General features: G+C 45.1%; 1 protein-coding gene across 4 annotated transcripts in view; it reads right to left on the minus strand.

The window, feature by feature from the left end:
• The window catches only part of Tmem39b (transmembrane protein 39B), a 29363-nt gene extending 8211 nt beyond the window's left edge, over window positions 1-21152 (minus strand). For 2 of the 4 annotated variants that reach the window (XM_090335363.1, XM_090335364.1), the window contains exons 1-6: window positions 21063-21152; window positions 16865-16991; window positions 16166-16385; window positions 15491-15574; window positions 15024-15178; window positions 607-943 (exon numbers count right to left, since the gene is read on the minus strand). In XM_090335363.1, coding sequence (XP_090191489.1) covers window positions 607-943; window positions 15024-15178; window positions 15491-15574; window positions 16166-16385; window positions 16865-16991; window positions 21063-21066 — 927 coding nt within the window. In that variant the 5' untranslated portion in view covers window positions 21067-21152. Of the gene's footprint in view, window positions 1-606; window positions 944-15023; window positions 15179-15490; window positions 15575-15691; window positions 15771-16165; window positions 16386-16864; window positions 16992-21062 lie in introns of those variants that run through there. The other 2 variants (XM_090335365.1, XM_090335366.1) reach the window with 2 other exon arrangements.
• Between the last annotated feature and the right edge of the window lie 3452 nt (window positions 21153-24604).

Here is a 24604-nt window from a genome sequence, read left to right on the forward strand (position 1 = left end):
TATGTATGTGGTACCGAGGAATCAAACCTGGGTCTTCGTGCATGTTAGGCAAGCACTCTACCACTAGGCCAAACTCCCGGCCCAAGTACCTGAGACTCTTATCTCCATTTAACCTCTAGAAAATGAGAAGTGGGGCTTGGCTCAAGGGTAGGGTAGTAGCCTTGAGCTAAAGAGCTCAGAGATAGCACCCAGGCTGAGTCTAAGCACCATGACCCACAAAACAACAACAACAACAAAAACAGCAGGTAGCTGGGTGTAGTGGCTCATGCTTGTAAACCTAGCTACTCAGGAGGCTGAGATCTGAGGCTCAAGGTTCAAAGACAGCCTGGGCACTAATGACCTTTAGACTTATCTCCAATTAACCTCTAGAAAACAGGAAGTGGGTCTTGGCTCAAGGGTAGGGTGGTAACTTTGAGCAGAAGAGTTCAGGGACAGTGCCCAGGCCAAGTTCAAGCCCCATGACCCACACACACAAAAAACCAAAAACAAATCAACAAAACAAAACAAAAACAGCAGGCATTTATGTAAGCAGGAAGGCTCATGTGGGGCAAGCAGCAGGCTAAGGTCTGGGTCAGACCCTCTTTCTCCTTGTTTTGGTATGCATACCTTCACAAACCAGACAGGCACAAAGGCCACGTAATAGGCACTCAGCATGGAGCTGACCAGCACTTCCTTCATGCGCCAGTTGAAATCCATTTTGAGGAATTCTACTTCATTGCGAATAAGGCTAGGTGACAGGCAGCAGGCATGGGTAGGCATGGCTTCTGGGCCATAGAGCTGTCGAGTGTGCTGCTTCCATGTTTCTCGAAGTGTCAGCAAGTAGTCTCGACTCCTCGCCAGGCCACTGACAGCCTCACGTGGCCCCATAGAGGCCATGTGGTTGAAGAGGTTTGTCTTGCGAAAATCATAGTTCAGCTGTAGAAATGGAATGTACATCCCAAACCTGCTGGGGAAGATGGTGGTGAGGGCAGGCCTGACCATGGGCTAGCATTCTAACCCTCAGTCCCAGAGGACACTCTGCTTTCCCCTTGGGGCTGTAGTCCTTCTGGATGCTCCAGCCAGCTTCCCAGCCAATGGCTATTTAACACATCTTAGCATTTGACTGTATGTTAAGGAGCAAGAGATGTGTCCCAGCTTCCATGGTCTAGTGATAAAAAATAATCATAATGGCCCACAATCACTAGGGACTAGGCACAGTCTATGTTCCAGGTACTGCACTTTACATATATCCTCTGCACCCCTCCCCTGCCCCATGCATGGGGCTTGAACCCAGGGCCTGAGAATTGTCTTGGGCATTTTTCTCAAGGCTAGTGCCCTGCTAACGTGAGCCACAGCACCACTTCCGGCTTTTCTATGTGTGTGGGTAACAAGGAATGTGGGTCTTTGTGCATGCTAGGCAAGCAGTCTACCACTAGGGCCAAACTCCTGGCCCCTCTTTTTTTGTTTTTTCCCCCTTGTAAGTACAATATATATTATGTACTATTATTTTGTCCCTTTTCAGCCAAGGAAGCTGTGGCTCAAAGATCTAATAAGTTCCCAAAGGTTATACAATTAGTAGGAAAGTAATAGAACCAGGGGCTAGGCACTAGTGGCTCACACAGCCTTAGCTACTCAGGCATCTGAAATCTGAGGACTGCAGTGTGGAGCCAGCCTGAACAATCAAACTGGATTAACCAGCAAAAAGCCAGCAGTGGAGGTGTGGCTCAAGTTGTAGAGTGCCAGGCAGCTGTGAGCAAAAAAGTATAGAGAGTATGAAGGAGACTCAGAGTTCAAGTCTCAGTTCTGGCACAAAAAAGAAAGAGAATTAGAGCCAGGGTCAGACTCAGCTCTGTCTAGTATCAAAGATCCAGACAGACAGACAGACAGACACACACACACACAAATCACTATCAGTAATTAATTAAAAAAGTACATAGTGTCACCAAATTAAAAGGAATAAGTTATATAATTGAGTGTATATTTTGAACCTATGATGGCACTGAAATGAACTCCTCCACCTAAGCAGTACACTTCAGGGAAGGCTGCACAGGGAATAATTAGTGAAGGCTTTTTTTTTAAAAAAAAATGTGGTTATTACCAAAAGAAGAGAAAGCTAAATGGACCCATAGCCTGGAAGAATATGGTCAGTCCTCCCCACATCTGAATTCTACATCAGCAGATTTATCCACCAATTGAAAATATCCAGGTCAGACAGTGGCTACTTGAGAAGTTGAGATTTGGGGAAACAATTTGAAGCCAGCAAAGACAAAAAGTTAGCAAGATCTCATCTCAACCAAGGAGCTGGGCATAGTGGCAGTCTATCATTCCAACCACATAGGAGGTGTAGAACAGACAGACAGAGGTCTATGTTGGTCTGGAAAGAAATGCAAGACTCCATTTGAAAACAAATCCAGCAAAAAGGCTGGGAAGACAGTTCAAGTGGTAAAGTATCTGCTTAGCAAGTGCAAAGCTCTGAGTTCAAACTCCTGCACTGAAAAAAAAATCCAGAAATTTATTTTCTAATCTTTAGTATTTCTTTTCTATCTCTGAACATCAACAGACTTGCTTCCATAGTATTATTCTCTAGAGTACAGCAATTCTTCACACAGCATTTACCTTGCATTAGGTATTAAAAGCAATCTTTAGTTGTTGTTATTGGTGGTGGTATTGAGCTTGAACAGGACCTGGGCACTGTCCCTGAGCTTTTTGGCTCAAGGCTAGTACTCTATGATTCTGAGCAACAGCACTACTTCCAGTTTTCTGATGGCTAATTGGAGATAAGAACCTCATGGACTTTCTTGCCCAGGTTGGATTTCAACTATGATCCTCAGATCTCAGCCTCCTGAGTAGCTAGGATTACAGACTGAGATACCAGCACCCAGCTTAAAAGCAATGGAAAAAGAAAAACTAAAAGAAATGCAGAGACAATATCAAGTACACAGGAGCAGATGATTTGCAGATATCATGCTATCTCATATGAGAAACGTAAGCAGTATTGAACTTTGGCATCTGAAGATGTGGGGTATCCTGGATTAACGGCTTTTAGGATACTGAGGAAGAACTATATTGATAAAAAGTGGGCCCAGGCAGGCACTGGTGACTCATACCTGTGATCCTAGCTACTTAGCAGGCTGAGATCTGAGAATCAGTTAAAAGCCAGCCCAGGCAGGAAAGTCCATGAGACTCTCTTATGTCAGATTAACCACCAAAAAACTGGAAGTAAAGATGTGGTTCAAGTGGCAGAGTACTAGCTTTGAGCAAAGAAGCTCAGGAACAGCACCCAGATCCTGAGGTCAAACCCTATAACCAGCATGAAAAACAGAAAAAAAGTGGGCCCAACACATGGTACATCATGGTAGGTATTTACAAGTATTCTCCCTCTCTCTTATTTAAATTGGGGCCACCCAATTTCTCTAGGTCTCTAGAATTATACAACCCCCAAAGGGTCCCTGGGCTGCATCCAGGTTAGGGCCAGACTCTCAGACTCTATTATTTAAGCTACACCTCTACCTGTTTATGTTAATTATTTTTCAAATAGGGTTCATATTTGTGTCCAGGATAGCCTGGACCATAATCCTATTTACATTTCCCATGTCACTGGGATATCAGCCATGCCCCAGATTTTTAATGCCTAAAAAAAAAAAATCACATGGATTTTTTTGCCTGGGCTGCCCTTGAACTACAATCTTTCCTTCCTTCCTTCCTTTCTCTCTCTCTTCTCTCTCCTCCTCCTCCTCCCCTCCCGCCCCCCACCAATCCTGGGACTCAACTGAACTCAGGACCTGGGCACCATTCCTGAGTTTCTTTTGCTCAAGGATAGCACCCTATCACTTGAGCCACAGCACCACTTCCAGCCTTTTCTGTATATGTGGTACTGAGGAATCAAACCCAAGGCTTTATGCATGCTAGGAAAATTCTACCACTAGGCCACATTCACAGCCTGAATTCCAAGTCTCTTGATCTCTGCCTCCCAAGTAAATAGGATTACAGGTGTGAGATGCTGCATCCAGTTCAATGACATTTCTTTTCTTCTTTTTATCTTGGGGCTTGAACTCTAGGCCTGGGCACTGTCCCTGAGATCTTTAGCTCAAGGCTACTGGCTACCACCCCACCCCTTGAGCTACTTCCAGTTTTCTGGTGGTTAACTGGAGATAAGAGTCACAAGACTTTAGAGCCCAGGCTGGCTTGGAACCAAGATCCTTAGATCTCAGCCTCCTGAGCAGCTAGGATTACAGGCTCTTTTCTTTTTTAATCAATTTACTTTATTGGTATTATAAAAGTGATGTACAGAGGGATCACAATTACATGAGTCAGGAAATGAGTACATTCCTTTCATATAGTATCCTCATTCTCTCCCAGTTCCTCCCTCTCCTCCTCACTCACAAGTTATATAGTTCACTTTTATCAATGAGAGCTCCATTGCTGTACTTTTTTACACTTTTCAATGACACTTCTTAATAACGTTTGATTGTGTCCTGAGAAGTGATAGCTTTATGGGGGAAATAAGTTACATTGGGCTTTTGTTTTCCAGTCTATAAAACGGGAATGCTACCATCCTTCCTGGGGAAAAGCAAGGTATTTGGCCGGGCACTAGAGGCTCAAGCTTGTAATCCTAGCTAATTTGGAGGATAAGATTTGAGGGTAATGATTTGAAATCATCCTAGACAGGAAAGTCCATGAGACTCCAATTAACCCCCCAAAAGCTGGAAGTGGAACCATGGTGTAAGTGTTGGGGGTGCCAGACTACTTAAAAACAAAACAAAACGAAAAAACTAATGGACAGCTGGGCGCTGATGGCTTATGCCTGTAATCCTAGACACTCTGGAGGCTGAGATCTGAAGATTATGGTCCAAAGGTAGCCTGGACAGGAAAGGCTGTAAGACTCCTATCTCCTATTAACCACCAGAAAGCCAGAAGTGGCACTGTGGCGAAAAGTGGCAGAGTGCTAGTCTGAACAAAAAGAGCTCAGAGGGACTGGGAATGTGGCCTAGTGGTAGAGTGCTTGTCTAGCATTCACGAAGCCCTGGGGTTCAATTACTCCATCCCACATACACAGAAAAAGCCAGAAGTGACACTGTTGCTCAAGTGACAGAGCTCTAGCCTTGAGCAAAAAGTATCCAAGGACCGAGTTTAGGCCTTGAGTTCAAGCCCCAGGGCTGGCAAAACAAAACAAAAACCTGTGGCTGGACATGGTGGCTCACACCTATAATCCTAGCTACCCAGGAGACTGAAGTCTAAAGATCATGATTAAAAGCCAGCCCACCAGCCCAGGTACAAAAGGTTTCTGAAACTTTTTTTTTTTTTTTTGTGGGTCATGGGGCTTGGACTCAACCTGGGCACTGCACCTGTGCTCTTCAGCCCAAGGCTACCACCCTACCCTTGAGCCAAGCCCCAAGCCCCACTTCCCCGATTTCTAGAAGTTAATTGGAGATAAGAGTCTCAGGTTATTTTGTGCCCAGGCTGGCTTTGAACCTTGATCCTCATATCTCAGCCTCCTGAGTATAAGTCAGCCACTGAGCCTGGCTAAGGTCTGTGAGACTCTTATCTCCAGTTAACCTCCAGAAAACTGGGCTCAAGGGATAGGGCTGTAGCCTTGAGCTGAAGAGCTCAGGGACAACACCCTGGCCCAGAGTTCAAGTCCCAAGACTGACAAAAACAAAACAAAACAGAAACCTAAGGTACAAAAACAAAATAAAGGGGCCAAGAATTTGGCCTAGTTGTAGAGTGCTTGACTAGCATGCACGAAGACCAGGGTTCGATTCCTCAATACCACATACATAGAAAAAAGCTGGAAATAGTGCTGTGGCTCAAGTAGTAGATCTCTAGCCTTGAGAAAGCCCAAGGAAAGTTCAAGGCCCCAAGAGTAGAAAAAAAAAATTATTTTGGAGACATGTTTGCAAATGAGAAGGAAGCCATTGTCTACAGCAGAGATTTCCAACAGAAATATAATGTAAGGAAGTAGTGCTGTGGCTGAAGGGGTAGGGCAGTAGCCTTTAGCTGAAGAGCTCAGGGACAGTGCCCAGGACCACAGTTCAAGCCCTATGACTGACCAAAAAATAAAACAAAATAAAAATGAATAAAATGGAAACTTGCAAATAGGAGCCGCGAGTTTGGATTAGTGGTAGAGGTCTTGCTTAGCATGGACAAAGACTCAAATTCGATTCCTTGGTACCACATACATAGATAAAAGCCAGAAGTGGTGCTGTGGCTCTAACCTTGAGAAAACACAAGGAGAGTCCTCAGGCCATAGCCCAAACCCAGGATTGGCAAAACAAAACAAAACAAAACAAAAAACCCTCAGCCAGGAGCCACTAGCTTAAACCTGTAATCCTAGATCTTAGATACTCAGTAGGCTGAGATCTGAGGATCACAGTTCAAAGCCAGCCCTGGCAGGAAAGTCCCTGAGACTTTTATCTCCAATTAACCACCAGAAAACCACAAGTGGCTCAAAGTGATAAGAGTGCTAGCCTTGAGCGGAAGAGCTCAGTGATAGTGCCAGGCCCAAAGTTCAAGCCCCCAAACCAACCAAAAAAAAAAAAAAGAGAGAGAGGGGGGGGCCTTAGAGTTTGGCCTAGTGGTAGAGTGCTTGCCTAGCATGCACAAGGACACGGGTTCAATTCCTTGGTACCACATACATAGAAAAAAGCCAGAAGTGGTGCTGTGGCTCAAGTGGTAGAGCTCTAGCCTTGAGAAAGTCCAAGGACAGTGCTCAGACACTGAGTTCATGGCCAAGGACTGGCAAAAAAAAAAAAAAAAGGAACTCAACAAAAATATTGGAAGAGGCTAGGTGCCACTTATGAGGCTGAGATCTGAGGACTGCTGTTTAAAGCTAGCTTGAGCAGGAAAGTTTGTCTAAGACTCATCTCCAATTAACCACCAGTAAACTGGAAGTGGTACTGTGTCTCAAAGCAGTAGAGCACTAAGCCTTGAGCAAAAAGAGCTCAGAAACAGTGCTCAGGCCCTGAGTTTAAGCACCAAGACGGACAAAAGCAAACAAAAAATATTAGAAGATTCTGAGCACTGTTGACTCATGCCTATAATACTAGTTTCTCAGAAGATTGTGATCAGAAGAATCATGGTTCTAAACTAGCCTGAAAAAAAATCCAAGTGACTTCTCCAAAATAAGTAAAAAACTAAGGCTAGAGGTATGGCTCACATAGTAGAGCAGAAGACAAGCAAATAAGCAAGTCAAATGTGAGTATGAGGCCTTGAATATGTACCCCAGCACCAGCCAGAAAAGAAAACAACCACACAAAAAAAGGCTGGAAGATAAAGTTGAGGTAAAAGAAAGAATGTGAGAGGGGAGAGGGAGAGGAAAGAAGAGGAAGCCACACTGTGGCTCACCCCTGTAATCCTAGCTACTCAGGAGGCTGAGATCTGAGGATCAAGGTTCAAAACCCACCCGGGCACAAAAGGACCTGAGACTATTATCTGTAATTAACCTCTAGAAATCGGGAAGTAGGGCTTGGCTCAAGGATAGGTTGGTAGCCTTGAGCTGAAGAACTCAGGGACAGTGCCCAGATTGAATCCAAGCCCCAGGACCAACAAAAAAAAAAAAAGAAGAGAAAAGAGGAAGAAAGTAAGGGAGAGGACTGGGAGTTTGGCTTAGGGGTAGAGTGCTTGCCTAGCATGCATGAAGCCCTGGGTCTGATTCCCTGGTACCAGGAAAGGCAGGAAGTGGTGCTATGGCTCAAGTGGTAGAGCTCTAGCCTTAAGAAAGCCCAAGGACAGTACTCAGGCTCTGAGTTCAAGCCCCAGGACTGACAAGAAAAGGAAAGGGGAAGACAAAGAGGAAGGAGGAAGAGAGGGAAAACAAAAAAAAATGAGGCTAATATTGTTACGTCCACTTGGAAGAAATGACTTCTTCCCATGGCTCTCTCCCCCTGCAACCTGGAAATCCCTGCCCAGCAACACTGGCAACCGGCATGCCTGGAGGCAGTGGGAGGTCCCCCAGTCCTCTGAGATCACATCCACTTCTGATGTGGCCACACCTCTCCCCCTATATAATTTCTCACTTCCCACCATAAGCCCTCCTTCTCTACCATCTTGGATGGCAGGAAGTCTGATCTCTCCTCACACAATAAACCCTCTTCTGAATGGCATGGAGTTACTTCCTTTTGGAAGACCTTACAAATATAATGTAAGAGAAAGAGATGATCTACCTATATGGTCTACCATCTGATGAACAGAAGTTCCAGAGAGATCAGAGAAAATACCAAGAAAGTTATTTTGAAAGAAATAATAGCCAAGACATGAGAAAGGGTATCAACGTATGTGAAGTAATGCACCTTCTATCTGGTGAATATAATGTAACCCTTCTATTAACTACAATAAAAAATATATTAAAAAAAATAATAGAAAATTTCCCTGAGCTGAAGTATCCAAATCTCTAGATTGAAAAAGCACTATAAATGACAAAAGTTCCACATCAGATACATCCTTGTGAAATCTCAAAAATAAGATAAGACTATTCCAAAAAGCTTTTAGAAAAGAAAAAGTAATCTATAAGTAACTACAATCAAATTGGTATTAAACTGCTTATTAACAACCCTGGATGCTAGATGGAATAACGAAATGAGACAAAGTATGAATTTCAACTTAGAAATCTATACTCAGTTGAAAGACATTTTTAGACAGGTGGGAAGCATATACATACTTCCCAAATACCCATTGTTAAAGAAATTACCTGATAATGCACTCCAGCAAAATAAGTGAGAAAATCAAGAAAGAACAAGATCCAGGAAATCAATCGATCCAACACTGGAGGGCAGTGAAGGGAAGTCCCAGGCTGAAAACTGCACAGCAGGCTTAAAGAGGAACCACTCCAGACTGGAGCAGGAAGATGGAGACCTCCAGGAGGGATGTCTTTGGGGTAAGTGGGAAATGGACTCCAGGCAACAGGTAGCATGATGGAGAAGCTGGGTAAACTTGAGGACATGTTGAAGGCCCATCATTCTTTTGTCAATAAGAAAAAAGAAAGACAGAAATTCCAAGAAAAATCAAAAGCTATATAAGAAAATTATGATCTGAATATGAAGCAATAGGGCCAGGGGTATGGCTTAGTGGTAGAGTGATTGCCTAGCATGCACAAAGACCCAGGTTCAATTCCTCAGTAACACATACATAGAAAAAGCCAGAAGGGGCCGGGAGTTTGGCCTAGTGGTAGAGTGCTTGCTTAGCATGCACAAAGACCTAGGTTCAATTCCTTGGCACCACATACATAGAAAAGATCTGGAAGTAGTGCTGTGGCTAAAGGGTAGAACTCTAGCCTTGAGAGAAGTCCAAGGACAGTGCTCAGACTCTGAGCTCAAGCCCAAGACTGGCCAAAAAAAAAAAAAAAAAAAAGACAAAGCCAAAAGTGGTGCTGTGGCTCACGTGGTAGAGCTCTAGCTTGAGAAAGCCCAAAGACAGTACTCAGACCATGAGTTCAATCCCCAAGACTGGCAATAAATAAATAATTAAAATAAAATAAATATGAAGCAAGGTGGCTCATGCCTATAATCCTAACTACACTGGAGGCCAAGATCTGAGGATCTCTGTTCAAAGCCAATGCTGGCACTAAAGAATGTTAGACTCTTATCTCCAATTAAATCACTAGAAAACAGGAAGTGGCTCTGTGGCTCAAGGGGTAGGGCAGTAGAATTGAACTCAGGAGCTCAGGGACAACACCCAGGCCCAGGGGTAGGGCTGTAGCCTTGAGCTGAAGAGCTTAGAGCCAGCACCCAGGGCCAGAGTTCAAGCCCCATGATCCATAGAAAGAAAGAAAGAAAGAAAGAAAGAAAGAAAGAAAGAAAGAGAGAGAGAGAGAGAGAGAGAGAGAGAGAGAGAGAGAGAGAGAGAGAGAGAGAGGGAGGGAGGGAGGGAGGGAGGGAGGGAGGGAGGGAGGGAGGGAGGGAGGGAGGGAGGGAGGGAGGGAGGAAGGAAGGAAGGAAGGAAGGAAGGAAGGAAGGAAGAAAGAAAGAAAAGGAGAAAGAAAGACCATTTATGTCCATTACTGGGCTCTATAGTGAATGACAGTTTTGCACATGTAGGTATAGTAAAGATACTTAAAGGTGTTTAATTTTTAGATTTAGCCTTAGACAAAGAATATTGAATGTAACCTTAACAATATAAGAGTACTGCCCCTAGGAAGTAAAAGGAGGAATGGGGGATAGAAGGAAAACTGAATACACTGAGTAGAGTTAATTATTTTTTGGCCAGTCCTGGGGTTTGAACTCAGGGTTTGGGCTCTGTCCCTAAGCCTCTCTGTGCTCAAGGCTAGCACTCTACCACTTGAGCCACAACACCACCTTTGGCCTTTTTTGTTTACGTGGTATTCAGAAGTTGAAACCCAGGGCTTCATGAGTGCTAGACAAGCACTCTGACACTAAACTACATTCCCAGCCCATATTCTTACTTTGCATAGAAGTATTCTAAATTCCATTGCTGATAGAATAAAAAAAAGGTTGTTTTTTTTTGTCATGTTTGAGATGAAACCCAGGGTCTTTTCCATGGGAAGCTAGTAGCAAGCTCTCAGCCACTGAGAGCTCGCATATTTACATTACTGACAAAGATAACAAAGAGAAAACTAAAAGTAATACTAGTTATCAGATATTGACAATATGTGTGGAAGGTGAGCTAAATCATCATGTATTACTGTAGTTAATCAAGGTGCTTTACATGTGCTGTGTATAGTACATGCTTACATATGCTCTGAATATTTATCCAGCATATACAAGAAACCACAATCATTGGTGATTTATCTTTTGGAACAGAAACTGGATGGCTAGGGGACAACAGTCAAGAGGAAACTATCTGTTTTGCTAGTCCTGGGGCTTGAACTCAGGGCTGAGCACTGTCCTTGGCTTTCTCAAAGCTAGAGCTATATCATTTGAGCCATAGCACCAGTTCTGGCTTTTTCTGTGTATGTGGTATGGAAGAAATCAAACCCAGGGTTTCATGCATGCTAGGCAAGCACTCTACCACTAGGCCACGCTCCCAGTCCCTGTTTTATTTTTTATTTTTGACAGTTAACATAAACCAGATTAACTATTATACTCTATTTTCTTAAACTTTTTGAATTTTAATTATATGAACTTTTATTTAATGATAAAAGTCACTAAATAAATTGGCTGGGAGAGTATTAGGATTTGAACTCAGAGCTTTGAGTTTGTAGACAAGTGTTTTATCACATGAGCCACAACTCCAGTCTTACCAATTTTTTTTCTGGTATTGGGGGGGGGGGTTGAATTTAGGAGTCTTGAGCTTGCTTGACAGATATCTGACTGCTGAGCCATGCCTCCAGCCCTTTTAGTGTATGTGCTTGTACTTGGGGTTGAACTCAGGGCCTTAAGTTCTCTCACTTGAGCTACTTCTTACTTTCTGCAGGTTAAGTGGGAGATAATCTTACAGGTTTGTTTTCCTGGGCAGGCTTTAAACCACAATTCCCACATCTCAGCTTCCTGGGTAGCCAAGATAATAGATGTAAGCCACTGGCATCTAGTTTACACTGGTTATTTTTGATATGGGGTCTTTTCTGATCTTCACAGTGTCAGCTAAGCAGTTAGGATTAGAAGTATGTTTTTTTTTTTTTTAATTTTTTTTTATTGTAATTAGTAAAAGGGTTACATGGTATTTGCCAGATAGAAGGTGCATTAATTCACATACATTGATACCCAGGATTAGAAGTATGAGCCATAAGCACTTGGCCCTGTACTGGGGCTTGAACTCAGTGCCTGAGCACTGTCCTTGAACACTTTTGTTCAAGGATAGTGATCTGCCACTTGAGCCACAGTGCTACTTGCAACTTTTTCTGTGTATCTGGTACCGAGGAATTGAATCCAGGGCTTCATGCATGGCATGCGAGCACTCTACCACTAGGCCATACTCCCAGCACAATGCTTTGGTTATTTTTGAGATAGGGTCTTGTTTCTCATCCAAGCCACTCTAGACAGTGATACTTCTATTTATGCTTGCTGCCAGTGGCTGAAAAGACAAGTATAAACCACCATGCCCAGCTTTTTCTATTGAGGTTAGGTTTCAGGAACTTTTTGCCTAGGCTGGCCTTGAAGGACGATTCTCCCCAGTCTTAGCTTTCCAAGTAGCTAGGATTACAGGTTGTGAGCCACCACAATTTAAATAAAAATTAAGGTAGTAAAATTAAAACGTAAGGATAAAGAACTATCATGGCAGGGCCAAGTCAGGCACTCGTGGCTGATGGCTATAATCCTAGCTATTCAGGAGGCTAAGATCTGAGGATGAAAGTTCAAAGTCTGAAACTCTTATCTCCAGTTAATCACCAGAAAACAGGAAGTGGTACTGTGGCTCAAGGGGTAGGACAGTAGCCTTGAACTGAAAAGCTTAGGGACAAAGCCCAGGCCCAGAGTTCAAGTCCCATGACCAACATAAAAAAAAGATGAATATAATTTTATATAATTTTATTATTATTAAGGTGTTAGAGGGGTTACCATTTTGTAAGGTAATAAGTACAATTCTTTTCGGAAAATATCACCCCTTCCTTTGCTTTCAGATTTGGTGATTTTTACGACTGAACCTGTATCAATGAAACTTCAAAAATAAAAGATAAGGGCTGGCAGTGTGGCTCAAGAGGTAGGAAGAGTACTGGCCTAGCCAAGTTTAAGGCCTTGAATTCAAACCCCACGCTTGAAGAAAAAAAAATAGTTAATACAAAATACATGGATGATAGCTGGGCACCAGTGGCTCATGCCATTAATCAAAGCTACTCAGGATACTGAGATCTGAGGATCAAAGTTCAAAGCCAGCCCAGGCAGGACCAGTTAACTACCAGAAAACTGGAAGTGGTGTTGTGGCTCAAAGTATTAGAACACTAATCTTAAACAAAAGAGCTTAGGGACCGTGCCCAGACCTTGAGTTTATGCCTCACAGCTGACCAAAAAAATAAAGAAAAACAACAACAACAACAACAACAACAAAAAACTCTTAAAATATACAGAAGACCCCCCCCTTTTTTTTTTTTTTGCCAGTCCTGGGCTTGAGCTCAGGGTCTGAGCACTGTCCTTGGACTTTCTCAAGGCTAGAGCTCTACCACTTGAGCCTCAGCATCACTTCTGGCTTTTTTCTATGTATGTGGTACCAAGGATTTGAACCCAGGCCTTTGTGCATGCTAGGCAAGCACTCTACCAAACTCCGGCCCCCCCTTTTTTTTTTTTGGTGGGTCATGGGGCTTGAACTCACCCTAGGCACTGTCCCTGAGCTCTTCAACTCAAGGGTACAACTCTACCCCTGGGCCTGGGCGTTGTCCCTGAGCTCTTCAGCTCAAGGATACCACCCTACCCTTGAGCCAAGCCCCACTTCCTGTTTTCAAGAGGTTAATTGGAGATAAAGTCTCTGGTCCTTTTGTGCTCAGGCTGGCTTTGAACCTTGATCCTCAGATCTCAAGCCTCCTCAGTAGCTAGGATTACAGGCGTGAGCCACTGGCCGGCAGAAGACCCCTCTTTTAACCTATAATTCCAATTGTAACACCAAACATAGCGACTTTAGATAACAGGGGAAAGCATATTATAGAAAAAACAAAAAGCCCCATGGATGATTTCTATATCCAAGGATAATAAGACACACCAAGGACTAATAGAAAACAAATCAAATAATGAAATTTTCATTCAATAGTGTAAGGCAATACTACCATGGAAATATATCCAAGTCATATGATTATGCAAAAAAGTACAGTAAATTGTACAACATCATGTATAATCTACTCTAGTAAAAAAAAGTAGAAAATATGACACAAATAATGAATGTATAGATTCTGGAGACTGATATTTTTGAATCTTTTCATTTTCTATGTTAAAAGCCTCTAGACTTGGAACACAGCTCAAGTAGTAGAATATTTGCCTAGCAAGTGTGTGGCTTTGAGTTCAATCCCTAGAATTTGGGAGCGGGGAACTTCTGCTTTTATAAAAGACACATATTACTCATAAAACTGTTCACATGCTAAGCACCAGTGGCTCACTCCTGTAATTCTAACTACTGAGGAGGCTGAAAGCTGAGGATCGTGGTTCAAAGCTAGCCTGGACACAAAAAGTCCATGAGACTCTTATCTCTAATTAATGGCCAGAAAATCAGAAGTGGCGCTATAGCTCAAGTGGTAGAGTACTAGCCTTAAGCTGAAGAGCTCAGGAACAACACTCAAACCCAGAGTTCAAGCACCACAATGGGCAAAAAAATTAAATTAAAATTTAAAACCACTCATACAACTGAAAAATAGATATAAGCCATTTTGATGGGGATCCCATGCCAGTGCCTTCTTAGGCAGAATACAGAATGCTTAGGCAGTCAAATCAGACATTTTGCCAGAGCCCTCCTGTATTCTAGGCCAGAAGCAGTGCAGTCCTAGCCTAGATACTGTCTCTACAGTTAACAATGAAGGTTCTGTGAAACAGAAGGAGTGAGATAATCAGACACCAGCACAGTGACACACATGCACGTGCAAATGTACATACACAGGAATGCTTCATGCTCAAACACCAGAAAATACAAACATGCAGCTGCTTGCCAGCACACAGACGTGGGGAGGCTTCAAAAGATAGCACAAATGCTTAGATACAGAGTGAGACAAAGCTCATGCATTCTCCTGAGAAAATTTCCTTTTTTTTTTTTTTTTTTTTGAGAGTTCTGGGGACTGAACTCAAGGCCTGAACACTGTCCTTGGGCTTTCCTCAAGGCTAGTGCTCTACCACTTGAGCCACAACACCATTTCTGGCGTTTTTATGTATATGGTACCCAGGAATCAAACTTGGGTCTTCGTGCATGCTTATGCAAGCACTCTGGCCCCCTGAGAAAATTCCTTTTGAGATAGACACTCAGATTGGAGTTTCATTCTCACCTTTTATGAATGGCAGCTTGGGTAAATTGTATAAACTTCTACAAAAAGAAGGCTAATCACCTTGATCTCAAGGGTGTCATCAGATAAGTGTGAGGATGTGGTTGCTGCCTGCCAGTTGGTCTTCCACATAACCTAGCTGCAGTACAGGCAGAGGTCAGAGGCTAGGTGGTAGGCAGGGAGGGGGAAAGTGAGGAGTACTCACGGATAGCAGAGGAACAGAAGGTTCAGGAAGGAGTAGGTCCTGAAGAGGTGAATGAGGGATCGGCACAGACTCCAGCCTGTTGCCGTGAGAACGGTGAATCGGGTGAGGAACAGCAGGATGGAGCGAAAGAGGGAGACCTTCCCCCTTTGAGAAGCCTGGGTCAAGGGAAACAGGATGGAAACAGGATGGAGCCTTGGATGGAGGCCACTGAGGCTATACCCAAATCCCACCCGGTATGGCCTGTGATTCCACCCAGGGAAAAACGTGCAGCAGGCTGGGGGAAAACTTGGCTAGGTGAGTCCTTGTTGATGCTCAGTAAATTCTGAGTCAACAGGATGTGATTAACACGTCCAAAGGGGAGCCCCATGGAAATGCTTCAGGGCTGAAAGGCTGGGTGGGTCTCCCTGGTACCCTGAGAGGAAAAGGGACTTTCCCAAGGCCCTGGACAGTCTCTAGGACCCAATCACCTCCTTCACGATGGACCCAATGAAGCGGCGGCCCAGAACAATGGTGGTCACCATCAGCAAGTTGAAGTCGATCAGGTGGAAGTTCTGTCGGGGGCAGAGGCCTGGGGGTCACATGGGCCCATTGCCTATGCAAGGGCTTTTCTCATACCCTCCCCTCCCTCTCTCCAGTCTTTTCCACAGAGACTGTCCCCATTCTCTGACCTTCATTGGCCTCCAGTTGAGTCAGGCCAGGAAATTACCTGTGGAGAACAGGACCCAGAGAAGGGAAGTGGGACAGTCCCTGAGGAAAAGAAAGTGCCATATGAGCCTTCTCACTCCATCCCTCCCCCCCAAGTCCCTGTTCCTGTGCCTCTTATGCTCAGGGCTCTTTCTACATTTGAGATATTCATATGTTCCTATGGCTCATCTCCTGGTCAGGACTTAAGCCTCTTGGGCTCCTTTTAGGCAAATCTGTGCCAGATTCATCTCTGCTACCCTTACAATGCCTAGTGTAGTCGTAGGCACACTACTATTCAAGAATCATCCATTTCCTCTTTCTTCCACCATGTCTAGCAAGGGGACAAATACACAGTAGTGCTTGGCAGGCTACATCAAACTGAAACTAAGCAACATACACTGCACATAAACACACACAAGCACATACTACACCGCTGGCACTGGCTGGTCAGCACCTACCAGGGATGTGTGGGAGGGTGGGTGGGAAGGTGGATACCACCACACTGTCTTGTAGATGTTGATGTAGTGGACGAAGAGAGCTATAAGCTGACAGAAGAAGAGCTGCAACTCAAATAGAATGCTGGCCTGGACAGGAAGTTCAGGGATCTTGCAGTGCTGCAGAGGTACAACCGTCTGGGTGGCCAGTGGAGGGCTAGAGAGGCCCGTCCCAGAACTGCTCCTGGAAGTGGGAAGGAAGTAACATCAGGAGCTGACCTGAGACCTTTATCTGTAGAGACTGTGGGGTTTGATCAGGAAAAAGCCATTCTAAGGAGGAAGTCCTATTCTTGCTTTCCAAAGGAACTGACAAAGCCTCTCCCTAATTGGATTCATGTCTTCCATCATTTCCTAGAAGGGAATTATAGGGTTCATTTGACACATAATGAAAAAGGAGGCCCAGAGAGAGAAGGCATTTTGTTCAAGCCACCAGCAAATCAGAAGCAGAACTAAAACTGGAATAAACCTTTGGGCTTATTCTACCTCATCCCCCTGCATATGTCCAAGTGACTGTTCTCAGGTTAGTTCCCTCTGGGTCTCCTCTGAGACTGAGCTCTGACTTGGCATTGAGGATATCATATTCTAGAACCTAATCAGGGAGCTTCTGGTCCACCCTGGTCCTCATCGCCACAGAGAAGGCTAAGAGGCAAATAGGTACTTTACCTGGCACGGGAACGAACACTGGTCACTGATGCACTGGAAGTGTGGCTACCACCAGAGCTGCCGGAGGATCCTGGCTCACAGAGTGGATTTCGACAGTAAGATGTCCTGTTGGGACCTCTTCGTCCTCCTGTGGGGCTCAACACAAAGTAAACACTCAAGGCAGAAGACACATATAAAGGACAATAAGACTAGCTAGCTAGCAGTTTATGTGGTATCTCAGAGACCTTACGGTAGGTCTCATCCTACTTCTTCAACCTTACCCATGCTCTTGCCATCTTGGCCTTTTTCTCTAAAAGTTAAGTTTATTGTCACCTCTTTACTTGCTGTATTCTTTGACTGGAAAGCCCTTCCTTGACATCCTTGAGGTAATTGAACCAGTTCTTTTCTTTTCTTCTTTTGCCAGTCCTGGAGCTTGAATACTAGGCCTGGGTACTATCCTTGAACAATTTGTTCTCAAGGCTCCTGGGTATGTGGTACCCAGGAATTGAACCTAGGGCTTCATGATGCTAGGCGAGCACTCTACTACTAGGTTATATTCTTAGTCTGTTTTTCAGATAGGGTCTTGTACTTTTATTTATTCTTTTGCAGGTACCAGGGTTTGAATTCAAGAGCTTCATATGCACTCAGCTTGCTTGCAAGCTGGCACTCCATTACCTAAACCAGGCTTTGCTCGGATATTTTGGAGGAGAGCAGAGTCTCTCAAGACTTTTCTTTTTTCTTTCTTTCTTTAAGACTTCTTTATTACCAGGTAGATGGTCGCTCACAAGTGCAATCCTACTAGCAGTAGGCTAGAATTTGAGGTTCCTTGTACAGAGGCAGTCTAGGTAGAAATACCAGAGGCTCTTATCTTCAATTAACTGGGAAAATGCCAGAAATAGAGCTGTAGCTTAAGTCTTAGTGTATCAGTCTTGAGCAGAAAAAGCTAAGCAATAAGAGGAGATCCTCAGGCCGGGAGTTTGGCCTAGTGGTAGAATGCTTGCCTAGCATGCACAAAGGCCCAGGTTCGATTCCTCGGTACCACATATATACAAAAAAAAAAAGCCAGAATGATGCTGAGGCTCAAGTGGTAGAGCTCTAGCCTTGAGAAAGTCCAAGGACAGTGCTCAGGCCCTGAGCTCAAGCCCAGGACTGGCAAAAAAAAAAAAAAAAAAAAAAAAAAAAAAAGAGGAGATCCTTATTTCAAGTTCCACTACTAGTATAAAAGAAAAAAAAAATCTTTCTGCCCAAGCTAGCTTCAGTCCATGATCCTTCAGATCTCAGCTTCCCGAGTAGTTTACAGGTGTGAGCCACCTATACTTGGCATAGGGTCTTAACACTTTTGTCCAGTCTCAGATGGCAGTCCTCCTAAATCTACATCCCTGGTAGAAGTCCTGGGTTCGATTCCTCAGTACCACATCTATAAGAAAAGCTGGAAGTGGTGCTGTGGCTGAAGTGGTAGAGCTCTAGGCTTGAGAAAGCCTGAGGACAGTTCTCAGGCCCTGATTTCGAGCCCTGGGACTGGCCAAAAAAAAAAAAAAAAAAAAAGTCACCCGTGTTGGCTCATGCCTATAATACTAGCTACTCAGGAGGCTGAGATCTGAGGATAAAGGTTCAAAAGGACCTGAGACTCTTATCTACAATTAATTTCTAGAAAATGGGAAATGGGACTTGGATCAAGGGTGGGACAGTAGCCTTGACCTGAAGAGCTCAGGGACAGCACCCAGGCTGAGTTCAAGCCCCATGACCCACCAAAAAAAAAAAAAGGGGGTCAGGAGTTTGGCTTAGTGGTAGAGTGTTTGCCTAGCATGCACAAAGGCCTAGGTTCAATTCCTTGGTACCACATAGAAAAAGCCAGAAGTGGTGTTATGGCTCAAGTGGCAGGGTGCTAGCTTTGAGGAAAAAGCCCAGGGTCAGTGCTCAGGCCCTGAGTTCAAGCCCCAGGACTGTCACACACACACACAAAAAAAGACAAAAAAATATATACGTATATATACCCTACCCTATCCTTGAGCCATACCACCTGCACTCACTACTATTTTAATGCTATCCCTAAGCTCTTCAGCTCAATGCTAACACTGTACTACTTTGAGCCACAGCACTACTTTGTTTTCTAGAGGTTAATTGAAGAGTCTCATGGACTTTTATGCCTGGTCTGTCTTTGATTCTCAATCCTCAGATCTCAACCTCCTGAGTAGTTAGGATCATAGGCATGAGCCACCAGCACCTGGCTTATTATTTTTAAATGTCAGTACTGGGGCTTGAATTCAGGGTTAGGCTACTGTCTCAGCTATTTTGTGTGTGTGTATGTGGGGGAGGATCATGGGGCTTGAACTCTGGGCCTGGGTACTGTCCCTGAGCCCTTCAGCTCAAGGGTACTGCCCTACCTCTTGAGCCACACCACCACTTCCCATTTTTTAGCGATTAATTGGAGATAAGAATCTCATGTTATTTAGTGCCAGGGGGGGCTTTGAACCGTGATCCTCAGATCTCAGCCTCCTGAGTAAATAGAATTACAGGCATGTGGCTCTCAGCCATTTAATATTACATGTATATGCCACCACTGCCCAGCTCTTTTGGATTTTTTATTTTTTATTATTGAGGTACTGTATAGAGGGGTTACATTCGCCAAATAGTACTTCTCAGACACTGATACCCCTTCTTATGTTTTTGTCACATTTCCTCCCCCCACCCTTATTTTGGATTTTTAAATAACAGGGTCAGCTACGCAACCCAAGTTGGCCTCAAACTCATGATCCTCTTAGCCTCACCCTCCCAAGTGTTGGAATTACAGGTGTGTGGCACCACATCCATCCAGGCCTTATTTGTCTTTTTTTTTTTCACTGCTGTTTTCCCTACATATACCACAGTGCCCAGCACAAATGTTAAATAAGGAGCTTAGAGAGACAGGGTTTGTTTTTTGGTGGGTCATGGGGTTTGAACTCGGCTTGGGCCTGTCACAGAGCTCTTCAGCTCAAGGCTACCACCCTACCCTTGAGCCAAGTCCCACTTCCCGGTTTTCTAGATGTTAATTGGAGATGAGTCTCAGGTCCTTTTGTGCTTGACTGGCTTTGAATCTTGATCCTCAGATCTTAGCCTTCTGAGTAGCTAGGATTACCGGCATGAACCACCAGGCTGGCTCTGAACCTTGATTCTCAGATCTCAGCCTAAGTACCTAGGATTACAGGTGTGAAACACCTCGCCCCAGGCTAGTGAGATAGGTTTTTTACACTAGAAACTTGAGCTCATGCTGTACTGGAAGCATATAGGAGTCTAAGTCCTGAGGTGTCTGCTTATGCTAGGCACTAGATGCCTGTGGGCATGGTCAAGGTTACAATTTTGGGCAGCTTTGAGTGACTGCTTTTTCCTGTAACGAATGCTCTGAGATTCCCCAACCTAATGGGGATCCAAGGCCCCCATTTAGGGTCAGGTTCTGGAAGAATGCTGTTTTTGTGGACCCGACACTTGGGAGTTTACAACCTAGATCCACAAGCTTAGCAGTGTAGATCAAGATCTGACACTATCCCGCACAAGTACAGTATTTAATCAGTTACACTGGTCCATACTGCTCAGGGAAACATACAACCTGTGACTCCTCACCTCCCAAGGTTTTTCTACACGCTCGTCCGAGAGGTCTGCCCCCAGTCCCGTCCAGAAGCTGTCTGTTTGGCTTGGAAAGCCTCAAACCCCCTCAACCCGAAAGCTCTGCCCACACCCACTCTCCCGTCGTTAGAGCTGCCCACCCACGTAAAAGCCCTCGGCCCCGCCCACACGCAACTGTCAGCCCGGAAGCCCCGCCCACAAGCCGTGAAACACCATCCAAGCCGAGAAGCCTCGGTCCAGAAAGGGTCTCCAGGGTCTGGGCGGTCTCCTCCCGGCCTCCCCGGTGTAAGCCCCGCACACCTTCAGAAAGTCCCCCCCAGCCCCACCCCCAGCGCGAAGCCCCGCCCCCAGCCCGAGCCCGCACGAGCCGGTCCTCCTCGGAGCCCAGGCCCCCCACCAGCCCTCAGCCTGCCGGACGCCTCCCCACCGACCTCGGGCCCCGCTCCCACGCCTCAGGTCCCCCGCACACGCCCCGCGAAACCAGAGGGGGCGGGGCCCGCCTGCGCCCGATGCATCCCCTCCCCCGCCTCAGGTCCGCATGGAGCGGCAATTAACCGCTTGGCCGCCACGACCCCGGAGCCCATGGGTTTCCGGGCCGAGCCGGAGCCGCTCTCCTCACCCATCTCCTTCCCCAGCGCTCTCCCGCTTCGCCGCCGCAGCTCCTGCGGGCAATATGTCGGAGGCGACGGCGGCCGGGAGAGGACTAACCGCTGCCGCCCGACCCCGGGGTAGCAGCTGCGCGCTCCCGCCTCCCCGCGAAATTTGCATACAAGGCGGGATAAGAGCCGGGAGCGCGCTTCTTAAAGGAGACGCGAGTGAAGGCGGTGACTGCGCGCTCTTTGTCTCCAGGTCCTCCTCTCAGCTACTGCCTAGGGGTTTCCAACCTGCTGTTCCCGGGTGTGCAATCCCTTCTTCCAGCGTCTCTTTAGTCTCGGGGGAGAGGCCAGAATCACCCCTACGTGGATGCTGGAAATGAGCAGCAAGCCACAGGCTTACAAAACTTAAGAGCATCCCAAATTGGACTTTCGTCTCTCTCCCTTGGACTTCACCACACTTTTGTTCATCCCAGTCCTTTCTCTGGCTCTGCATACAATCTCTAATCTAGTCTTGGTGTTCTAAGCATTTCTGATTTGATCCATTCGTCACTTTGATCTCTTTTGTTCGAATCTTGAGTTTGTCATTTCTGACCTTTGCACTCCTGTTTCTTGGGTCAAAGGCTTCTTCCCCTTACAGGTCTTGGTGTGGATTGTGGAACTGCTTTTTGTGCCTGTTTTGGGAGGTTCAAACTCAGGGCCATTTGCTTGCTAAACAGGTACTCTTACTGGTGGGACACGTCTGCAGCCCTCATTCTTGCTCATTATTTTTGAGACAGGACCTCTGTTCCTGCCTAGTCAACACCTCCAGATCTACTTACATTAAACTCCTATTCTCTGTAGCTAGAATCATAGGCTCTTGCCGTACCACTACTTTTTCTTAGCTGATAGGGAGTCTTGAGAATTTTTTTTTTGCCCAGAACTTTAATTTCAACAATTTCAGCCTCATAAGTTGCTGGGATTTACAAGTGTGTGCCACCAGACCTGGGAACTGCTTTACTCAGCGTTTGCCATCACTGTTAGGCTGAGCAAGCATTTTAAGAGGAAACATTTTCCAGTGCTGATGGATCACACCTGTAATACTAGCTACTCGGGATACTAAGATACTGAAGATCATGGTTTGGAGACAGCCTGGACAGCAAAATCGGTGAGACTGTTAAATCTACTTAACCATCAAAAAAACCCCAAAACAATAACAACAACAACAACAAAAACAGAAGTGTGGGGGGGGGACCCAGAAGTGGAGCTATGGCTCAAGTGATAGAGCACTAGCCTTGAGCACAAGAGCCCAGGACAGTGCATAGGCCCTGAGTTCAGACCTCAAGACTGGTATAAAGAGACAGAGACAGAAGGACATTCTGAAAATAGCTTACTATAAGTTGTAGGTATTTTCTTCCCTCCCTAGATTTATAGGCAATTTTTAATCATTCTGTGGCTCCACTGCCTGGCACATAATAGACACCAACTTAAGCTCTGTAACTGAGCTTAGGTGAGAGAAATATGAACAGAATTTTGAATATTTGGTGTGGAGGAAAAACAGAAGAGGTTTAGGGGCTGCAACTTTAGATAGGAAAGGCAGGCTGAGTGTAGCCTAATGGTAGAGTGCTTGCCTAACATGCATGAAGCTCTGTGTTCAATTCCTGGGTACCACATACACAGAAAGCCAGATAGGAAAGGCAGATTAGGCACACTGAAAGGGATGAGTCTCGTGTGTGTGTGTGTGTGTGTGTGTGTTGGGGGGGGAGACCCCAGATAGATGGTCAGTGCAAGGACACTTCAGGCCTGTGTTTAAGAAATAACAAAGAGCTAGGCCTCAAGTACTCCAAGCTACTCAGGAGCCTGAGATCCAGAAGACTGGTTTATGGCCAACTCCAGCAGAAAAGTCTGAGACTCCATCTCTAAAATAAGCAGCAAAAAGCTAGGCTGGAGGTGTGAGTCAAGTAGCAGAGGGCCAGTAGAGTGAACAAGTAAAAAGCCTTAAGTTCCTCCCTGGAAAATTACATGTTCAAGGCTAAACTGGGCTAACTATATGTTCAGGAAAAATGAATAACAAGGCCTGTGTAGCTTAGATGGAACATGCATCAGATAGAAGTGATGATTCATGTAGGATTGTATTTACTGTGCATAAGATGGGAAGCCATAGGAGGGCTTGATTCTAGGGTCTGATGCATGCTAAGCAAATGCTTTACCACTGAATCTTCCACATCTGTGAGCACACATATCAGTTGTTTTGTGACCTTCAAGCTCTTACTTCCCATTTCCTGAGTTATTTGCTCTTTATTGGCTTTTCCAGGAGTCTGAGTTTTAGAGGAAATTCCACTAGCACTAGATCAATCCTGTCAGGAGTTGAGATCTCTTCCTTGGTCATGACTTTCTGGGGCCTAAAACTAGTAAATCTGTCCTCTAGATAAGCAACATGGATTATGTCGCCGCCTAGTGGGTGGTAGCTAGAGGTGCTGCAACCACAGGTTAAAAACAATGTGCCTCTCTCAATGGGCCTCTCTCTCTCTCTCTCTCAATGCGTGTGTCTCTTTCTCTCCCCCCCTCCCCCCACTCCTCTTTTTTTCCTGGTCCTGGAGCTTGAACTCAGGCCGTGGGCTCTGTCCCTGAACCTTTCTGTGCTCAAGGCTAGAGCTCTACTCTTGAGCCACAGCACCAATTCTGGCTTTTTCAGTTTATGTGGTACTGAAGAATCGAACCCAAAGCTTTATGCATGCTAAGCAGGCACTCTACCACCAAGCCACATTCCCAGTTGTTTTATTTGATTTTCAAAGGGCAGGGGTGGGGGCAAGTTCTCTTTGTGTAACTAAGGCTGGTCACGTGCAGTCCTCCCTTTGCTTCCCAAGTGCTGGATTATAAGTTGTCTTTGAACCATGATACTTTGGATCTCAACCTAATAAATTGCTAGGATTACAGATGTGAGCCACTAGCATCATTAGCAATATTTAAGTGTGGTTATTGAGTACCCTATCTGCCAGGTGCTGGTGGCTCACGCCTGTAACCCTAGCTACTCAGGATCATGGTTCAAAGCCAGCTTGGGCAGGTAAGTCCATGAAACTTTTTTTTTTTTTGGTCGTGGGCCTTGAACTCTGGGCCTGTGTGCTGCCCCTGAGCTCTTCAGCTCAAGGCTACCGTCCTACCCCTTGAGCCACAGCGCCACGTCCAGTTTTCTAGTGCTTAAATGGAGATAAGAGGCTCACATTCTTTAGTGGCTTTGAACTGCGATCCTTAGATTTCAGCCTCTTGAGTAGCTAGGATTACAGATGTGAGCCACCGCACCAGGCAAGTCCATGAAACTTTTATCCCCAATTAACCACTAAAAAACTGGAAGTAGAACTGTTGCTCAAAGTGGTAGTAGAGTGTAGTAAGTTCACTCGAGTGAAAGAGCTCAAAGACAACTCCCAGGCCCTGAATTCAAGCCACACAATCAACAACAAAAAGAAAAAAAGAACACTTTCTGGAGCCAAATTTATATGGAAATCAAATCTTAATCTGAGTAATTACTGACTGCATGAATGACTAAGAAGTTACCTAACCTCTCTGTACTGATTTCCTCATTGCAGATAGT

The sequence above is a fragment of the Megascapheus bottae genome, chromosome 6, assembly GCF_031878675.1.
Source record: "Megascapheus bottae isolate mThoBot1 chromosome 6, mThoBot2.hap1, whole genome shotgun sequence".
In the NCBI taxonomy this organism is placed as follows: Eukaryota; Metazoa; Chordata; class Mammalia; order Rodentia; family Geomyidae; genus Megascapheus; species Megascapheus bottae.